Source organism: Pipistrellus hanaki (assembly GCF_964339955.1).
Source record: "Pipistrellus hanaki genome assembly, chromosome: 1".
Classification (NCBI taxonomy): Eukaryota; Metazoa; Chordata; class Mammalia; order Chiroptera; family Vespertilionidae; genus Pipistrellus; species Pipistrellus hanaki.
Window position 1 is genome coordinate 149,641,801 of NC_140503.1, and position 18,048 is coordinate 149,659,848.

The 18,048-nt window shown below is 40.0% G+C and overlaps 1 protein-coding gene across 1 annotated transcript in view; it reads left to right on the plus strand.

Moving 5' to 3' along the window:
* Positions 1–1,062: 1,062 nt before the first annotated feature.
* The window catches only part of STPG2 (sperm tail PG-rich repeat containing 2), a gene marked incomplete at both ends in the record, with an annotated part of 103,766 nt that continues 86,780 nt past the window's right edge, over positions 1,063–18,048 (plus strand). The window contains one exon of the mRNA XM_084865563.1: positions 1,063–1,171. Within this exon, the coding sequence (XP_084721689.1) occupies positions 1,063–1,171 (109 nt within the window). The remainder of the gene's footprint in view (positions 1,172–18,048) is intronic.

An 18,048-nucleotide genomic window follows, 5' to 3' on the forward strand; every position in this document is an offset into this window, starting at 1 on the left:
CCTGGGTTTCTTTCTTTCTTTTTTTCCTTTTTTTAAAAATTTAAAATTCTTTATTGTTTAAAATATTACATAAGTTTCCTTTTCCCTCATTAACCTCCCTGACCATGCCTTCCCCACCCCCATCCATTGATTATGCTCATAAGCATGCAAACAAGTCCTTTGGTTGATCTCTTACCCTCACCCCTAACCTCCCCCCCTCCTCACACACACTTCCCTCATAGGTTGCACAGTCTGTTTGATGCTTCTATATTTGTTCATCAGTTTATGTTGTTCATTATATTCCACACATAATGTGATATGTGGAATATAATGAACGAGTGAGGTCATGTGATATTTATCTTCCTCTGACTGGCTTATTTCCTCTCTAGCACAGTTTCCATTACCGATGGGATCAAGTCCGGGGTGCTTCTCTGTGAGTGGAGGAGGGGGAGGGGTTTGTAGTGTCTAGTAGGGGTCGGTGGTGAGCTTGGCAGAACCCAGGCTCTGTTTTGCGCTAAGGCTTATCTTTTCATTCACAGTTTTTGCTAGTCCCTTCCATGTTGCCCTAATTCATTTATTGGGGAAATGCATCAGTCAAGTTAGCTCTAACTCTTTTACACTACCTGGTTTTCTAGAGCTTTTCTGAGAATCTGGGACCTACAGCAGTTGACCTAGAAAGCTCAGGGTGGGGCAAGTGGGCGGGCTCAGCGCTGTGCGCATGCTCCCTGGACACTGGGGGGGGTGGGGGGGTTGAGCCTTCAGCCTTCCTCCGGGAACTTCCGGGACGGGGCCGGCGCCGGAAGCACAGGGCTGTAGACTAGGCCTTTAATCTCCGGCCTGGGCAGGGAGGGGAGCCACCGCGTTCAGCTGGTGGACCAGCGATTGTGTGAGATGTCTTAAGTCCGTTCAGCTCCCCGCACGTTACCGCAGGGCGGAGATCTCCTCGGGAACCCCCGAACCCCGAGCAGCTGGGGGGGCAGCCTGTGCGGAGGCGCTGCCCGCTCCTCAGGCTGGGAGGCCTTCGCTCCGCTCCACACCTCCTCAGCCGCCCCGTTCCTACCCGCGTCCAGCCGCCCCGCCGCTATGTATGAGCGGGCTCCCCGCGTGCTCAGGTTCGCGGACGGCGGCAGCACCGAGGCCCATGTGGGGCCCGGCTCCTACCAGGTGCCGTTCCCGAGGCAGCAGGCCACAGGTAAGGTGTGAGGAGAGGAGGCCTTCCGGAAGGCGCCGCACTGTCCTCCTGCTCCGCGGGCTGTGCCTGGGAGCCAGCGTGACCGCACCCCTTCCCAAGTGTCACCAAACACGAAGCAGGCAGGGCAACACCAGCCTTACTTTACAGGCGGGAACTGGTAAAGTCACCTGGCCCAGGTCACAGGGCCAGCCGGCACGTGGCGAGGCCTTCTGACTGCGGGGCTGCCAGGTGTGCGGGTCAGAGGTGAGAGTACGTCATTCTCCCAGGTGTGCAGGTCAGAGGTGAGATTACGTCATTCTCCCAGGTGTGCAGGTCAGAGGTGGGATTACATCATTCTCCCAGGTGTGCAGGTCAGAGGTGAGATTACGTCATTCTGCCAGGTGTGCAGGTCAGAGGTGAGATTACATCATTCTCCCAGGTGTGCAGGTCAGAGGTGAGAGTATGTCATTCTGCCAGGTGTGCAGGTCAGAGGTGGGATTACGTCATTCTGCCAGGTGTGCAGGTCAGAGGTGAGATTATGTCATTCTCCCGGGTGTGCAGGTCAGAGGTGGGATTACATCATTCTCCCAGGTGTGCAGGTCAGAGGTGAGATTACGTCATTCTGCCAGGTGTGCAGGTCAGAGGTGAGATTACATCATTCTCCCAGGTGTGCAGGTCAGAGGTGAGAGTATGTCATTCTGCCAGGTGTGCAGGTCAGAGGTGGGATTACGTCATTCTGCCAGGTGTGCAGGTCAGAGGTGAGATTACGTCATTCTGCCAGGTGTGCAGGTCAGAGGTGGGATTACGTCATTCTGCCAGGTGTGCAGGTCAGAGGTGAGATTACGTCATTCTCCCAGGTGTGCAGGTCAGAGGTGGGATTACATCATTCTCCCAGGTGTGCAGGTCAGAGGTGGGATTACGCCATTCTCCCAGGTGTGCAGGTCAGAGGTGAGGTTGGGGTTGCCTGGCCCCACTGACCGGAGCAGTCTCCAAACGTACTTCCTACCGCCCGCCGTCTTCTCCCATTGTGACCCTGTCTGCTTCGCACACCTGCCCTCCCATTAGCTAGCGATAACATTTATTTACTCACATGTAACTTTTATATTTCTGTTTTTGCAGTATCATTTGAAGATGGTTCCACGTATTTTTTTCAGATAGACGCCTCTTGTATGAACACACCCATGTTCTCTTTGAGCATACTTAGTGAGAGTCCCTCTATTTCCCCCATTCTGTGCAAAGCAAAGCTATACTCTTGAGAGATAAAGTGGGGATGGATAATTTAAATAATTATTCATTCTCCTCATTTGTTTGCAGTTAGTGAGTTTAGGATGGGTTTTTATTAAATATTTTAATTTGCTTTCTGCTTTTCCTAATCTTCTGATTTTGTGGTTTAATACCATTAAAGTTTTTTTCCCCTTTTTAATCTGTATTTTCCCTATTCCTACATTATGTCTGTATTTTTATTTTTTTATGTTTGTGGTTTTAAACAAATGCTAGGATCCATGACTCTATGGATATGACTGATCAGATTAGTATATTAGGTTAATTTAGGTTTCTCTGGGTGGAGTACAGATTTGTCAATTGTCCTTGCTTTAATATTGAGTTTTAGTAGTTTTCAGCATCTGATTTAAATATCCTTGGAGCTTACCATGTCTGTCTTTAATGCATTTGAGTTAAAAACAATAGCTCCCTAATAATTTACTAGCTACCAATGATTTCACTTATGGTTTTATTTTGGCACAACTGACCACTTTGTTTTTATTTTAAATGTTTTAAAATGGATTTTTAGAGAGGGAGGAAGGAAGGGGGAGAGATAGAAACATCAGTCGCTGTCCCTTGCACACCCCTACTGGGGACTGAGCCTACTACTCAGGCATGTGCCCTTACAGGGAGTCAAACTGGTGACTTCTTGGTTCATGGTTAGCACTCAACCACTGAGCCACACCAGTTAGGAACAGTGCCTAACACATGCTGAGTCAGGGAATCCTTTTCTATTTTTAACAACTCTTAAAATTTACATTTTTCTAAACACCTTTTAAGTGTTTATATACTGTATTTCTATTCTTTGCTTGTTGCTTTTCTCTGTGTACTTTCTCATTTAAACCCATAGCTTTAACCACTATCCACATGCTGATTCTTCCCAAAAGAAAGTCTTTAGAGATATAGGTGATTTATATCTCTAAGGCGAGCTTTCTCCCTATCTTAAGTTCTCCGCATTGCCAATTTCTGTTTTGGACATCTCCACTTGGGTGGTTTCTGGCCTCTAAAATTCCAAGTGTTTGAACTCATCATTTTCCCCACCATTACTGGCTCCTTTAAAAAAAAATTCCCTACCAGTCATTTATAAAATTTACTAGAGGCCTGGTGCACAAAAATTTGTGCACGGGGGGGGGGGGGGGGGGGGAGGGGTTTGAGTTCACAAGCTGTCCTTTTATATATATAAAAGGCTAAGTGTCTGTCTGACCTGTTGCTATGACATGCACTGGCCACCAGGTGGCAGACGCTCAACTCAGGAGCTGCCCCCTGGTGGTCCGTGTGCTCCCACAGGGGGAGCACTGCTCAGCCAGAAGCTGGGCTCATGGCTGGCAAGTGCAGTGGCGATGGCGGGAGCCTCTCCTGCCTCCGCTGCAGAAGGGCGGTAAGGAGAGAGAAGTCCCAGACTGTGAGAGGGTGCAGGCTGGGCTGAAGGACCCCCCACCCCCCCAGTGCATGAAATTTTGTGCACTGAGCCTCTAGTTTTAAAATAAATGGCACCATGGACCTGGTGCTGAGAGACTAACACTTGGCTTCTCCCAAGTGGGATACAGTCCTCTCCACCACCCTAGAGCGACACCCCACCAAATCGCAGCCAACGCTTCTAAGACCCCCTGGCGCAAAATACAGCCCACAGCCCAGCCCAGCCCAGAAATGGTCACTGTGGGCACCAGGTAATGTCGTCACATAATAACGCCAGGCTTCCTCCTTCTAGTGACTAGTCTCCTTGGAGTTTCTTCAGCCCAGGAACAGGACTTGCTTTATAGCAAGTGGAAACATTATACACTTTAACCAAATGTCTGTGAAGGCTTTTCCCATGCCTCATCTCATTGATCCTCACAGAAGTCCTGGAGTAGGTAGATAGGAGACTCAGTAGAATCCTATTTTCTTTTCATTAGCTGGAAAATAGAGATTTAAAAAGTTTAAAAACTTGACCCCACTGAAAAGAAGTAAGAAATGTCGGCATTTGAAATGACTTCAGATTTTCTCACTGCACAGAATATAGTCAAACACTGCTACAGTTAAATATTTTACTCTTTTTTTCTCCCTGCATGATCTACAAAAATAACCTGGTTTGTATTGCTAACAATTACCTGAAAGAGAAGTTGGAGTGCTTTACAGGGCTGGAAAATGTTTAGCTACATCATAAAGCAGGTCTAATTAAGCAAGTTTATTCTATATCTATAAAAGGCTAAGTTGACTGGCACATGCACATTACATATAAAGCTCTCACTGGCTCAAATTGCACATGTGTGTTACAATCTGTCATTGTCGACTGTGAATTTGATTGACACTTCTATTATAGAGAAAGGGTGAATAGCAATATTAAAATATTTCTTCTAATTTCCTTTCAATGTGCATGAATCCATGCACCAGGACACTAGTATTATAATAGCTATGTATGGTGCCAGGTGGGTATCGGAAATACCAGGGGGAACACTTTGCAAAGTATATGAGTATCTAACCATTATACTGTACACCTTAAACTAATCCTATATAATAAAAGCCCAGCGACTGAACAGTTGAACAACCAGAGCCAACTAGCTGGTAGCTATGAAGCACACTGACCAAGACCTTGCTGCCTGTGCCCTGACAGCCCAGAATCTGCTTCACCTGCACCCCGGACCCTGACAGGAGGGAGGTGGGAGCCCGATTACTCATGGAATCGGCCACTGGTTAGCTTGCTGCAGGGGCAAACCTCCAGCAGTCCCTCCCCATGGCAGTTCCTCCCCTTCCCGATTGGCCCTGATCACCAGCCAGGCCGAGTGACCCCCCCCCCCCCCCCGCCTTGTGCACGAATTCATGCACCAGGCTTCTAGCACAAAATAATATTAAATGTAAACTATCACTTAATAAAGGGTCAGGTAGACTTTATAGAGTATGATGTATGAAGAGCAGATGTGGGGACTTTATATTACTTGTTACCTGAATTACACAAGAGGAGAAGACCTCAGAGCAGTGGTTTTCAACTGGTGTGCCACAAGAATTTTTAAAACACGCAATACCTTATTTTTTAGTCATGGGCACTGACTTCTCCTTTAGATTGTCAAGGTAAAAAACGTGACACGTGCCATCACCACAATAGCTGACCTATTTGAGTGACTTAAAATTATAATTATACTCTTTTTCTTGTCAGATTGGAAAAAAATATTTTTTGGTGCATGTAGAATTTTAGTAATTAGTTTATATGTTCCATGAGCTGAAAAAAGGCTGAAAATTGCTGCTTTAGAGTCTTGGAACTTCAAAAGAAAGAAGCAAATACTCTTTGTTTTCAGCATTTCTCTTTCATAATTACGGCTCTTTTTATTGTGGCTGTCAATCCTGCAATGTATTGTAAGATTTTCCTCAGGAAATTATTTCCACCCTAATTTTCAAACTTCATTGCCTTGGCTTTTGGCCATTTGATCAGGGAGACTTTTCTAGATTTGCAGCCTGAGAGAGGATTTGGCTGTTCTTATTTCAGGAGTGGGAGAGATAATGGATCCTCCAGTTCCAGAGTAATGAGAGCTATTTCTGATTTTCTCACAATTATCTGAGAAGCAAGCTTATCTTATCTTATTAAAGCAAAATTTCCCAAGAGACAACTGGCCTGGCAAAATATGTTAAAAACATAATCCCTTTAATAATCTGACTGCTCCTGATATTATTGTGCTCAGAAGTATTTCATTGGTTTTTGAGCTTTTACATAATAAATCGCACCTCACATTAGCTGTATATTAGTTATCTGTGTTGGTTCTATATTAGTTATCTAAACTGGATGACATCAGCCCCTAAATATATTCTTTCCCATTTTTTTCCCCCTTTGGAGAGCAGTTAGCTTTATTTGCCACAGAAGCATGAGCTATCTGTGGTCTTGTACTTATGCCCAAGTGCTTATGCCAACAATAATGATTTTATTTTATTAGCCAATCAGAATTTAGAGAGATCATCTCAGAAAGTACAGTCTATTAAGTTTATTTTATTTTTTATTTTTTTTTATTTTATTGTATATCTTTTTATTTATTTATTTATTTATTAAATATATTTTATTGATTTTTTTTTGACCCCCTCCCTCCCTCCCACACATCCCCTCCCTCCCCAAAGTTTTGTGTCCATTGGTTGCACTTATATGCATGTATACAAGTCCTTCGTTGATCTATTTTCTCCCCCAGATCTTCCTCCCCTCCCCGCTGTAATTTGACAGTCTACTTATTGATATACTGTCACTATATCTATCTTATGGTTCATCAGTTTATAATGTTCTTTATTATCCACAAATGAGTGAGGTCATGTGGTGTTTCTCTTTCATTGATTGGCTTGTTTCACTCAGCATGATGTTCTCCAATTCCATCCAGGTTGCTGCAAATGATGAGAAATCCTTCTTTTTTATGGCAGCATAGTATTCCATTGTGTAGATGTACCAAAGTTTTTGGATCCAATCATCTGCTGACGGACACTTCGGTTGTTTCCAAATTCTGGCTATTGTAGATTGTGCTGCTATGAACATAGGGGTGCATATATCCTTTCTGATTGGTGTTTCTAGTTTCTTGGGATATATTCCTAGAAGTGGAATTACTGGGTCAAATGGGAGTTCCATTTTCAGTCTTTTGAGGAAACTCCACACTGTTCTCCACAGTGGTTGCACCAGTCTGCACTCTCACCAGCAGTGCACGAGGGTTCCTTTTTCTCCACAACCTCGCCAACACTTGTCGTTTGTTGATTTGTTGATGTTGGCCATTCTGACAGGTGTGAGATGGTACCGCATTGTTGTTTTGATTTGCATCTCTCGAATAATTAGTGACTTTGAGCATGTTTTCATGTGCCTTTTGGCCTTCCTTCTGTCTTCTTTTGAAAATATTCTATTTAGGTCCATTGCCCATTTTTTAATTGGATCATTCATCTTCCTTTTATTTAGTTGTATAAGCTGTTTGTAGATGTTGGAGATTAAACCTTTATCAGTGGTAACATTTGCAAATATGTTCTCCCACACAGTGGGCTTTCTTGTTGTTTTGTTGATGGTATCTTTTGCTGTAAAAAAGCTTTTTATTTTGATGTAGTCCCATTTGTTTATTTTCTCTTTAGCTTCGATTGCGCTAGGGGTAGTATCAGTGAAGAAGTTCTTTTGGCATACGTCTGAGATTTTGTTGCCTGTGGTTGCTTCTAGTATTTTTATGGTTTCCCGTCTGATGTTTAATTCCTGTATCCATTTTGAGTTTATTTTTGTGTATGGTGTAAGTTGGTGATCTAGTTTCATTCTTTTGCATGTATCTGTCCAATTTTCCCAACACCATTTATTGAAGAGACTGTCTTGACTCCATTGTATATTTGTGCCTCCTTTGTCAAATATTAATTGAGCATAGTGATTTGGGTTGATATCTGGGTTCTCGATTCGATTCCATTGATCTATATGTCTGTTTTTGTGCCAGTACCAGGCTGTTTTGAGAACAGTGGCTTTGTAATACAGTTTGAAGTCTGGTATCGAGATACCTCCTACTTTACTCTTCTTTCTCAGGATTGCTGTGGCTATTCGGGGTCTTTTATTGTTCCAAATGAACTTTTGGAGAGTTCTTTCTAGGTCAGTGAAATATGCCGTTGGTATTTTAATGGGGAGTGCATTGAACCTATAGATTGCTTTAGGAAGTATGGACATTTTGATGATGTTGATTCTACCAATCCATGAACATGGTATGTTCTTCCATCTGTTTACATCTTCCTCTATTTCTTTTTTCAGTGTCGTGTAGTTTTCCGAGTATAGGTCCTTTACTTCCTTAGTTAAGTTTATTCCTAGGTATCTTAATTTTTTTGGTGCGATGGTAAATGGAATTGCTTTTTTAGTCTCAGTTTCTATAAACTCACTGTTGGTGTATAGAAATGCCATAGATTTCTTGGTGTTAATTTTGTATCCTGCTACATTGCCAAATTCATTTATTAAGCCAATTAGTTTTTTAATGGAGTCTTTTGGGTTTTTTATATACAATATCATGTCGTCTGCAAATAAGGATAACTTTACTTCTTCTTTTCCAATTTGGATGCCTTTTATTTCCTCCTCTTGTCTAATTGCAACGGCTAGTACTTCCAGTACTATGTCAAAGAGGAGTGGCGATAGTGGTCATCCCTGTCTTGTTCCTGTTCTTAGAGGGAATGGTTTTAGTTTTTGCCCATTGAGTATGATGTTGGCTGTGGGTTTATCATATATAGCTTTTATTACGTTGAGGTATGATCCTTGTACTCCCACCTTGTTAAGAGTTTTTATCAGGAAAGGGTGTTGGATTTTATCAAATGCTTTTTCTGCATCAATTGATATGACTATATGATTTTTATCTTTCAACTTGTTTATGTGATGTATCAGGTTTATTGATTTGCGGATATTGTACCAACCTTGCATTCCTGGAATAAATCCTACTTGGTCATGGTGTATGATCTTTGTGATGCTCTGCTGGAGCCGATTTGCTAGAATTTTGTTGAGGATTTTGGCATCTATGTTCATGAGGGATATTGGTCTGTAATTCTCTTTCATTGAGTTGTCTTTATCAGGTTTTGGTATTAGGGTGATGCTGGCTTCATAGAAGGAGTTTGGAAGTGTTCCTTCCTCTTGAATTTTTTGGAATAGTCTGAGAAGGATAGGTTTTAGTTCTTCCTTGAATGTTTGGTAAAACTCTCCTGTGAAGCCATCTGGCCCTGGGCTTTTGTTTGCTGGAAGCTTTTTGATGACTGTTTCAATTTCTTCCCAAGTCACTGGTCTATTGAGATTTTTAGATTCTTCCTGATTGAGTTTTGGAAGTTTGTATTTTTCTAGGAATATGTCCATTTCCTCCAGGTTGTTCAGTTTGTTGGAATAGAGTTGTTCGTAGTATTTTGTAACAATCCGTTGTATTTCAGTGGGGTCTGTTGTTATTTCACCTCTTTCATTTCTGATTTTGTTTATTTGGGTCCTCTCTCTTTGTTTATTGGTTAGCCTGGCTAGAGGTCCATCTATCTTGTTTATTCTTTCAAAGAACCAGCTCTTGGTTTTGTTGATCTTATGTATTGTTTTTTTGGTCTCTATGTCGTTTATCTCCGCTCTGATTTTTGTTATTTCCTTCCTTCTGCTTACACTGGGCTTTTCTTGTTGCTCCTTTTCTAACTCTTTGAGTTGTAGAGTTAGATCATCTGTTACTACTTTTTCTAGTTTTTTGCAATAGGCTTGTAAGGATATGAACTTCCCTCTCAAAACTGCTTTTGCTGTGTCCCATAGATTTTGGATTGTTGTGTTTTCATTGTCATTTGTTTCCAGGATGTTTTTAATTTCTTCCTTGATTTCTCTGGTAACCCAGCCCTTGTTTAATAGCAAGCTGTTTAGTCTCCATGTGTTTGATTTCTTTGGATTATTTTTATTGCAGTTAATTTCCAGTTTTATGCCATTGTGGTCTGAGAAGATACTTGATATGATTTCTATCTTCTTGAATTTGAAGAGACTTTGCCTATGTCCCAAAATGTGGTCTATCTTTGAGAATGTCCCATGTGCACTTGAGAAGAATGTATATTCTGTGGCTTTGGGGTGGAGTGTCCTGAAGATGTCAATTAATTCCAACTGGTCTAGTGAGTCATTTAGGATTGATATTTCTTTGCTGATTTTTTTGTTTAGATGATTTGTCGAAGGGTGACAATGGGGTATTAAAATCTCCTACTATGATTGTATTGCTATTAATCTCTCCCTTAATGTCCTCCAGCAGTTTTTTAATGTATTTGGTTGCTCCTGTATTGGGTGCATATATATTTACCAGGGTTATTTCTTCTTGTTGGATTGTTCCCTTTATTATTATGAAGTGGCCATCATTATCTCTTGTTATGTCCTTCACTCTGAGATCTAATTTGTCAGATATAAGTATTGCTACCCCAGCTTTTTTTTCATTTCCATTTGCCTGGAAAACTTTTTTCCATCCCTTCACCCTCAGTCTGTGTGCATCTCTTTTTCTGAGGTGGGTTTCTTGTAGACAACAGATGTATGGGTCTTGTTTTCTTATCCAATCTGTTACCCTATGTCTTTTGATTGGAGCATTTAATCCATTTACATTTAAGGTTATTATTGATAGGTACTCATTTGACGCCATTTTTATTCTATACCCATGTTCCTTCTTCACTTCTTATTTCTTTATTTTTACAGTAGACCCTTTAGCATTTCTTGCATTGCTGGTTTGGTGGAGATAAATTCCTTCAGTCTTTTTTTGTCTGTGAAGCTCCTGATTTGCCCTTCAATTTTGATTGATAGCCTTGCTGGGTACAGTATTCTTGGATTCAGACCCTTCCTTTGCATGACTTTGTATATTTCGTCCCATTCCCTTCTGGCCTGATAAGTTTCTGTTGAGAAATCAGTTGCTAGTCTGATGGGGGTTCCTTTGTATGTAACTTTCTGTCTCTCTCTGGCTGCTTTTAAGATTCTTACTTTGTCATTGTTGTTTGCCAATTTAATTATAATGTGCCTTGGAGTCTGTCTTCTGGGATTCATTTTGCTTGGGACTCTGTGGGCATCTTGGATTTGTGTGGTTTTTTTCTTTTCTATTTCAGGTAAGTTTTCTGTCATTATTTCTTGAAATACTTTTTCCATGTCTACCTCAGTTTCCTTTCCTTCCGGAACCCCTATTATTCGAATATTATTTTGTTTTGTTATGTCCCAAAGCTCCCGTAGGCTCTCCTCCTGCTTTTTAATCTTTTTTTCTAGAAGTTGCTCTACTTGGGTATTTTTTTCCATCTTATCTTCTAGCTCACTGATGCGGTCCTCTGCTTCATCTAGTCTACTCTTGATGCTTTCTATTGAGTTCTTCATGGTAGCGATGTCACTTTTCATTTCTTCTTGGTTCTTCTTCAGTTCCTCATGGCTCTTCTTCATTTCCTCATGGTTCTTCCTCATTTCTTCTTGGCTATTGTCAAATTTCTCTTCCATTCTTTTTAGCCATGCTATGATCATTACTCTGAATTCTTGCTCTGGTAGGCTGCTTACCTCTGACTCGCTTACTTCCTTTTCTGGTGATGCCTGCTTTTCTTTCACGTGTGGACTATGTTTTTGTCTCCCCATCTTTTCAGGAAGTCTGGTTATGTGGTATTCCTTCTCCTGCGTTGATTTTTGAGGTACAAAATACAACACTACCAGGTACAACACAAGAGGCACTTAACAGGAATGTATTTACAATATTAATAACCTCTAATAAAGGTGACCACTAGAGAAAGGCAACTTAGGGGATAGTTAAGAAGGAATAGAGGTAAAAATAAAATAAAGAAAAATTTTTTAAAAAAAATTAAAATTAAAATTAAAAAAAAAATTAAGTAAATTAAAAAAAAAAAGAGGGATAAAGAGATAGAAAAAGAAGAAGAGGAAAAAATAATGACAAAATGAAGTTGGAAAACAGGGAAAAAAAAAAGATGGAGAGAGAGAGAGAGAGAGAGAGAGAGAGAGAGAGAGAGAGAAAGAGAGAGAAGAAGCAAACTAAAAGAGAAATGTGAAACAAACTATATATATGTGGAGAAAATTGCCAAAGAACAACCTCTGGACCCCGCCAATGCCAGTAACAATATTTGGAGATTAATACAAACTACTATATCCACTATTATTAAGTAAGGCTATGATATACAGAAGTAAAAAAAACAAACAAAAACAGAGGATTTAAAAAAAAAATACAAAGCAACAATAACTATACAGGAATAAGCATAACAATTTCACTAAAAAGCATAAAAATTCACAATAATCAACCTTCACACATACAATGCGACAAGGATAGAGGGGAGAACAGATTTTTTTTTTTTTTTTTTTAACTAGTTAATATAGTGCAGAGATTGGTATTTATACACTTGGATCAGGGGTTGGAACTTAGGTCTATAAGTATAGTGAGAGCTTTAGCAGGGGGTATACAGAGAGAATAGAGGAAAAACTAAAGCCAGAATGGGATAGGATAAACTGTAGACTAAAGGGTAAAGTTTAGTAGGAGAGTGATAGTGTAAAGGTTGAGTTGGGATAGGGTTGAATGATGCTATAGTAGAGATTAAAATAGAATGAAGGTTACTCCTAATGTAAAATAAAGAAAAAATAAAATGGTACTAGAGAGAGAGAGAAAAAAAAATAAATAAAATTTTTTTTTAAAAAATTGCAAAATAGCAGTAGTAATAGTGATGATAGAGATTGAAAAATGTAATAATTGAAAAGGTAAAATCAAGTAAGGAAAAAAGAAAAAAAAATTGTTTCTTAAGTAAAAGATATGAAAAATGAAAATTAAATAAAAGATGTAAAAAATGAAAATAAAATAAAGAATAGCAAAATTAGCATAAAAATGACCAGTAGTAGTCCTTTACTTCCTCAGTTAATGTATTTGGCACTTCTGATTCTCAGACCAGACAGTCTTGCAGTTCCCAGCTTTCCACTGCACCTCAGTTTTGTAAGGTAATCCTTAATTTTAAGTAGGCTATATCTTAGTTATTTGTGTCCATTTATTTTTGATTAATTAAAAGACAAAAGAAAAGAAAAGAAAAAAAAAAAAAAAAAAAAAAGAAGGGCAGTTTGTAATTCAGCTCTTAGGTGTCAGTGTTTCTGGTTTGACCTCCCAGTCTTTTTGGTTGCTCTGGCCTTCTTTCTCTATGGCTCTAGCTGGCAGGGTGCTAGCTGGCTCCCAGACTCTCTCTTCTGGCTCCGATCCCTTGTTTCCAGGAAGGGAATTTCTCCCTGCAAATTCCCCGGATATGCCCAACTAGGCAGGCCTTCCCTAGTATTCCGAAGCTAGGGGTTGAAGGGGATCAGGCGCCGAGGTGTCCAGATGTTCCGCCCTTGGCGGGACAGCCGCGATTCTTAACACTCTGTCCCCTGTCCCCTGGCGTTTGTTTTTTTTTTTAAAAAATAAAATAAAAAATTCCCGCTTCTGGGGAAGCTTATGCCAAACCCAGCACTAGATGTCGCTGCAGCCTTCTGAGGGCTCAGCTTTGCGGGCGCTCCATGGAGGCGGGGCCGGAACTCTCCGGCTACCAAAGCTGGCCGTGCCGCAGGACCGCGATCTCTCAGGCTTTCCCCGCAAACTCTGACCTTTCCGTGGGTGACCGAAGAACTCCTTTGAATCCACGCGCCTGCGCCAATTCGGGCGTCTCCGCTACTGGATGGACCTCTCCGCTGTGGGCTTTCCCGGCCTCAGAGAAGCCACTCCTTTCTTGCAGCGCCGCCGCCGCTTCTGCGGGCCGCCGCTGCCGGCCGCCGCCGTGGCCAGGAAATTCTGTCCAGAGGATCGCTCCCTAGCTTGCTAGAGACCTCGGCTGCCCCTCAGCTGCTAATCAACCCTCCCTGAGCGACTCAGATGCCACTTTTATCTGTTCTGGGACCAGAGTCAGAACAGGTCCGACTGTTCGGTCGCCATCTTCAAGCTCCGCACCCCCCCAGTCTATTAAGTTTAAATAAACAATATTAATGTGATTGCTTAACATCAGCGATTTTCAACCTGTGCTGCAAGAATTTTTAAAACATGCTATATCTGACTATTTAGTCAGGAGCACTGACCTCTTCTCCTTTAGATTGTCAAATAAAAAAATGACAACAGCAACACAATAGCCATCCAGTGAATGAATCAAAATTATACCTATTTTTGTCAGATCTGCAAAAATATATACATATATTTCTTGGTGTGCTGCATAATTTTAGTAATTATTTTATGTTTCCATGAGATGAAAAAGGTTGAAAATTGCTGCTCTCTATGCTCAAAGATCTACTTTTATGTTGAGAATATTCTTTTTTGTTTTTGTTTTGTGGTTATAGTTGTGGGATGGAACTTTTAATTACATGCTACCACCCTCTTTCTCAGAATGGATTGTTTTTATTGCTTCATGCCAGTTTGATTTATCTCCTGATGTTGGCACCTCAAACTCAATATATCCCAAACTAAATTTATTTCTTTTGATATCTTTTCCTCTTCTATATTCTTGATTTCTTCCTACCTGACAGTTTATCATTTGTAGTTTGTACTTTACATGCCAATAGATCCATATGCCCCAAATAAAACTTGCCTTACACTTCACCAACTCTAATTCCCCAGAACTATCATCTCCTAAATTTTATACCATAATTATTAGCAGCACTGTTTATAAGTGTAATTATTTGCTTATTTGTCTGGCTTTCCCACTATTTGAGGTCAGGGTTTTAGTCATTGTTGTACCCTCACTGCCTCTCTTTGACATATAATATTCAGTATTTTTGAATAAATAATTAAAGGTATAATTTAGAATAGCACCTACTAATTCATTATTTATTGTTTAATATGCAGGGCTCTATGATAGGATGACCAATCATCTTGGTTTATCTAGACATGTCCTGGTTTTGGCCCTAAAAGTCCTATTTCCTGGGTAAAATAGGACAGTATGTCACCCTAACTATAATTAGGTATAATCCTCATATGTAAAAAGCCAGGGGCTGTTACGACCAAAACAAATGGATGAATGACCGAACACAGGCTGCGTGGGGCGACAAGGCCGGCAGGGGGGCTAGTGAGGAATGACCAAACGACTGAACAGCAGGCTGTGTGGGGTGACCAGGCCGGCAGGGGGCAGTTGGGGGTGACCAGCCTGGAAAGGGGTGCAGTTGGGGGTGACCAGGCCGGCAGGGGGCAGGGGCAGTTAGGGGTAACTAGGCTGGCAGGGGTGGCAGTAAGGGGCAACCAGGCCTGCGGGGGTTGGCCTAAACCAGCAGTCAGACATCCCCTGAGGGTTCCTGGATTGGAGAGGGTGCAGGCTGGGCTGAGAGGAAACCCCCCCCCCCCCCCCCCCCCATGCACTAATTTCATGCATCTCTCTAAAGCCAAGTGGCCAGAACAACTGGAACTACTGGAATGACTGGTTGCCACGACATGCACTTCGGCTGGCCAACCTCCCATGGTCCCTCCCTCCCCTCTGGCCCTGCTTGATTGGCACCCATTGGGGCAATCCAATAGGACCCCATCCGTGCATGAATTAGTGCACTGGGCCTTTAGTGCTATGAGTAAAACAGAAAAGTCCCTTCTCTCATGGAGATCATCAGTATAAACACTTTAATTTTCTTGTGGTTTTATTTCAACTCAATGTTTCATATAAACTGATAGTCCATTGATGAAAGATTCTAAATAATTACCTTTGGAAAACTTAAATGAAGATTTGATGAGTCTTGAATTCATGGGCTGTTGTGTATTTTGTTTTTGCATTTTTATATAAATTTCTGTATTTTGCATTTAATTTTACATTTGTCTAGGTAAATTCAGTTAGAATCTCTGCATGCTCAGATAACAACAGCCTCAGAACTATCATGAGCTTAGCTTTCTTATATTAGTTCTCACATATTAGTTCACATTAACTTAGTGCCTATATGAACTTAAATTAGAAGGAATATACTTTCAATTGTGAGAGTAAAATATACTTTTAATTGTGAGAAATACTTATGAAGAAAATCATATAAATATAAATTTATGGCTTAAAAAGTGAATACTCAAGAAATAACATTACCAAAATTTCCTTTTTAATCATAATCCTTTTCCTTTCCCCATTAGGTAAGTATTATTCTGATTTTTATGGCTATCACTTTCTTGCTTTTCTTTACAGATTACTAAATTATCTTGATGAAGTGATCCCTTTATCATAATGAAATGTCTCTCTTACTCCTGCTTTTCCTTGATTTTAATATAGTCAAAACAGTTTTCATGGATTCATGGATGCATGGCATATTTTTCTCATCCTTTTATTTGAGCCTGTGTCTTTATGTTTTAAGAGGGTCTCCTATAGACAGCATAAAATGGGGTCTTGCTTTTTTCATTTAGTCTGATGATCTCTATCTTTTAATTGACATGTTTGAAATTCTTCCACTTAATTATCAATATTTTTACATTTAAATTTACTATCTTGCTATTTGTTTTCTATTCATCTTATCTATTACTTTTTTCTTCTTTTCCAACCTTTATTGAATGAGTTGAGTTTTGTGGTGTTTTTTTTTTTTTTTTTTGTTTTTTGTTTTTTAATGATTCTGTGTTGTTGTTGTTTTTCGGTTAGTTTTTACCAGAGGATATTTTTTCCATTGATTTTTTAAAAATTAAATTTATTGGGTTGACATTTGTCAACATGATCATATAGGTTTAGGTGTGAATTTCTATGTTACAAGATCTGTATTCCATCGATTTTTAGGAAGAGTGGAAGGGAGGGAGGGGGAGAGAGCCAGAAACATTGATGTGAGAGTCACACATTACTTGCTTGCTTCCCATCCCCACCCCAAGCCTACAACCCAGGTACATACCCTTGGCCAGAATTCAAACCTTTGGTGCATGTAATGATGTTCTAACGGTTAGAACAATAATTGGGTGACACCAGTCAGGGTTAAATGTTTCTGTTTTTGTCTTTGTCTTCACTATTGTTTTACCAGCTGTAATTCTTTGTTTTATTTTTTTTTAGTGGTTGCTCTAGGATTTATAATGTCTGTTATCACAATCTACCTTCAAAAAATACTGTACCACTTTACATATTATTAACTCATTAACTCTTTTATTAACTCAAAAAATTTTTGTTGTTTATTTTATCCAGTGGCACTTTTCCTTTTAGAAGTTTGATTTGAATCTTTTAATGTAGTATCTCCCCTTTATCTGTTCATCATGTTCATCTTTCTTCTACCTTGTTGAACCTATGAAGAATATTTATGATACCTTAATGTTTATATGTGCTAACTCCATCTTCTCATTTCTAGATCTGTTTCTTTTCATTGACTCTTTTCCTGTTTACATGACTTATTTTCCTCCCACTTGGAAGAAGACTTTTTGGTAGTTTGCACTATTGACTTTATATAATCTGTAGCTTAATTTTGTGTGCTATCTGTGTGTCTTGAATGAAACCTGTGTATTGTTCTCTAGTTTCTTACCGAGTTGGAATAGTTCTCTGAGGTCCTGTGTTTCTCAGCTCTGCTGAACAACGCTTGCCTTTTCAAAATGAGCATTGGCTTCCTTATAAGGATTTCTGTTCTTGTGGTCTTTGTTACTATCCACGTGTTTTTGTTTTTGTTTTTGTTTTTCTCTCTCTTTGCTTTGGGACAGCCAATTCAAACCATCAAAGTTTTAACATCATCCATCAAGGTTTTCCTAATCATCTAAGCATAGTTGAAAAGTTCCCCTCGTTTGAGTTTCTAAGCATTTTGGCACTTGATATATATATTTTTTTAATTTAAAATTATTTTAGTTCTTTTCTTAATCTTTGACAGACTATTTTTTTAAGGGTAAAGTCTATATTTTACTCACTTCTTTTATGTTGTAATACCTAACACAAGTAAGTAATATTTGATTTCAGTCATATTTTAATACACATGGGCCTCAAAAGAAACATTATTTCTAGTTTTAAAATCAATACCTTTTGTTATTAGTCTGAGTTAGGGAGATTTTAAACTATTCTAATTATCACCATAAAAAATTTCATACTATCCTTCAGTTTCTGTTAGTGTACAAGATTCTTACCAGTTTTGAGTCCTCACTTCCATTCTTTTATTTCCTGTTGACTATAGCTGCTCTCTCCCCTCCCCTCCCCGCCCCTCTCCTCTCCTCTCCAGTTAATCCCCACCAAACAATATTTTTCCTTTTTATTTTATTTTATTTATTTTTTTTAGAGAGAGAGTGGAAGGCAGGGGGAGAGACAGAAAGAGAGAAACATCCACATGAGATAAACAC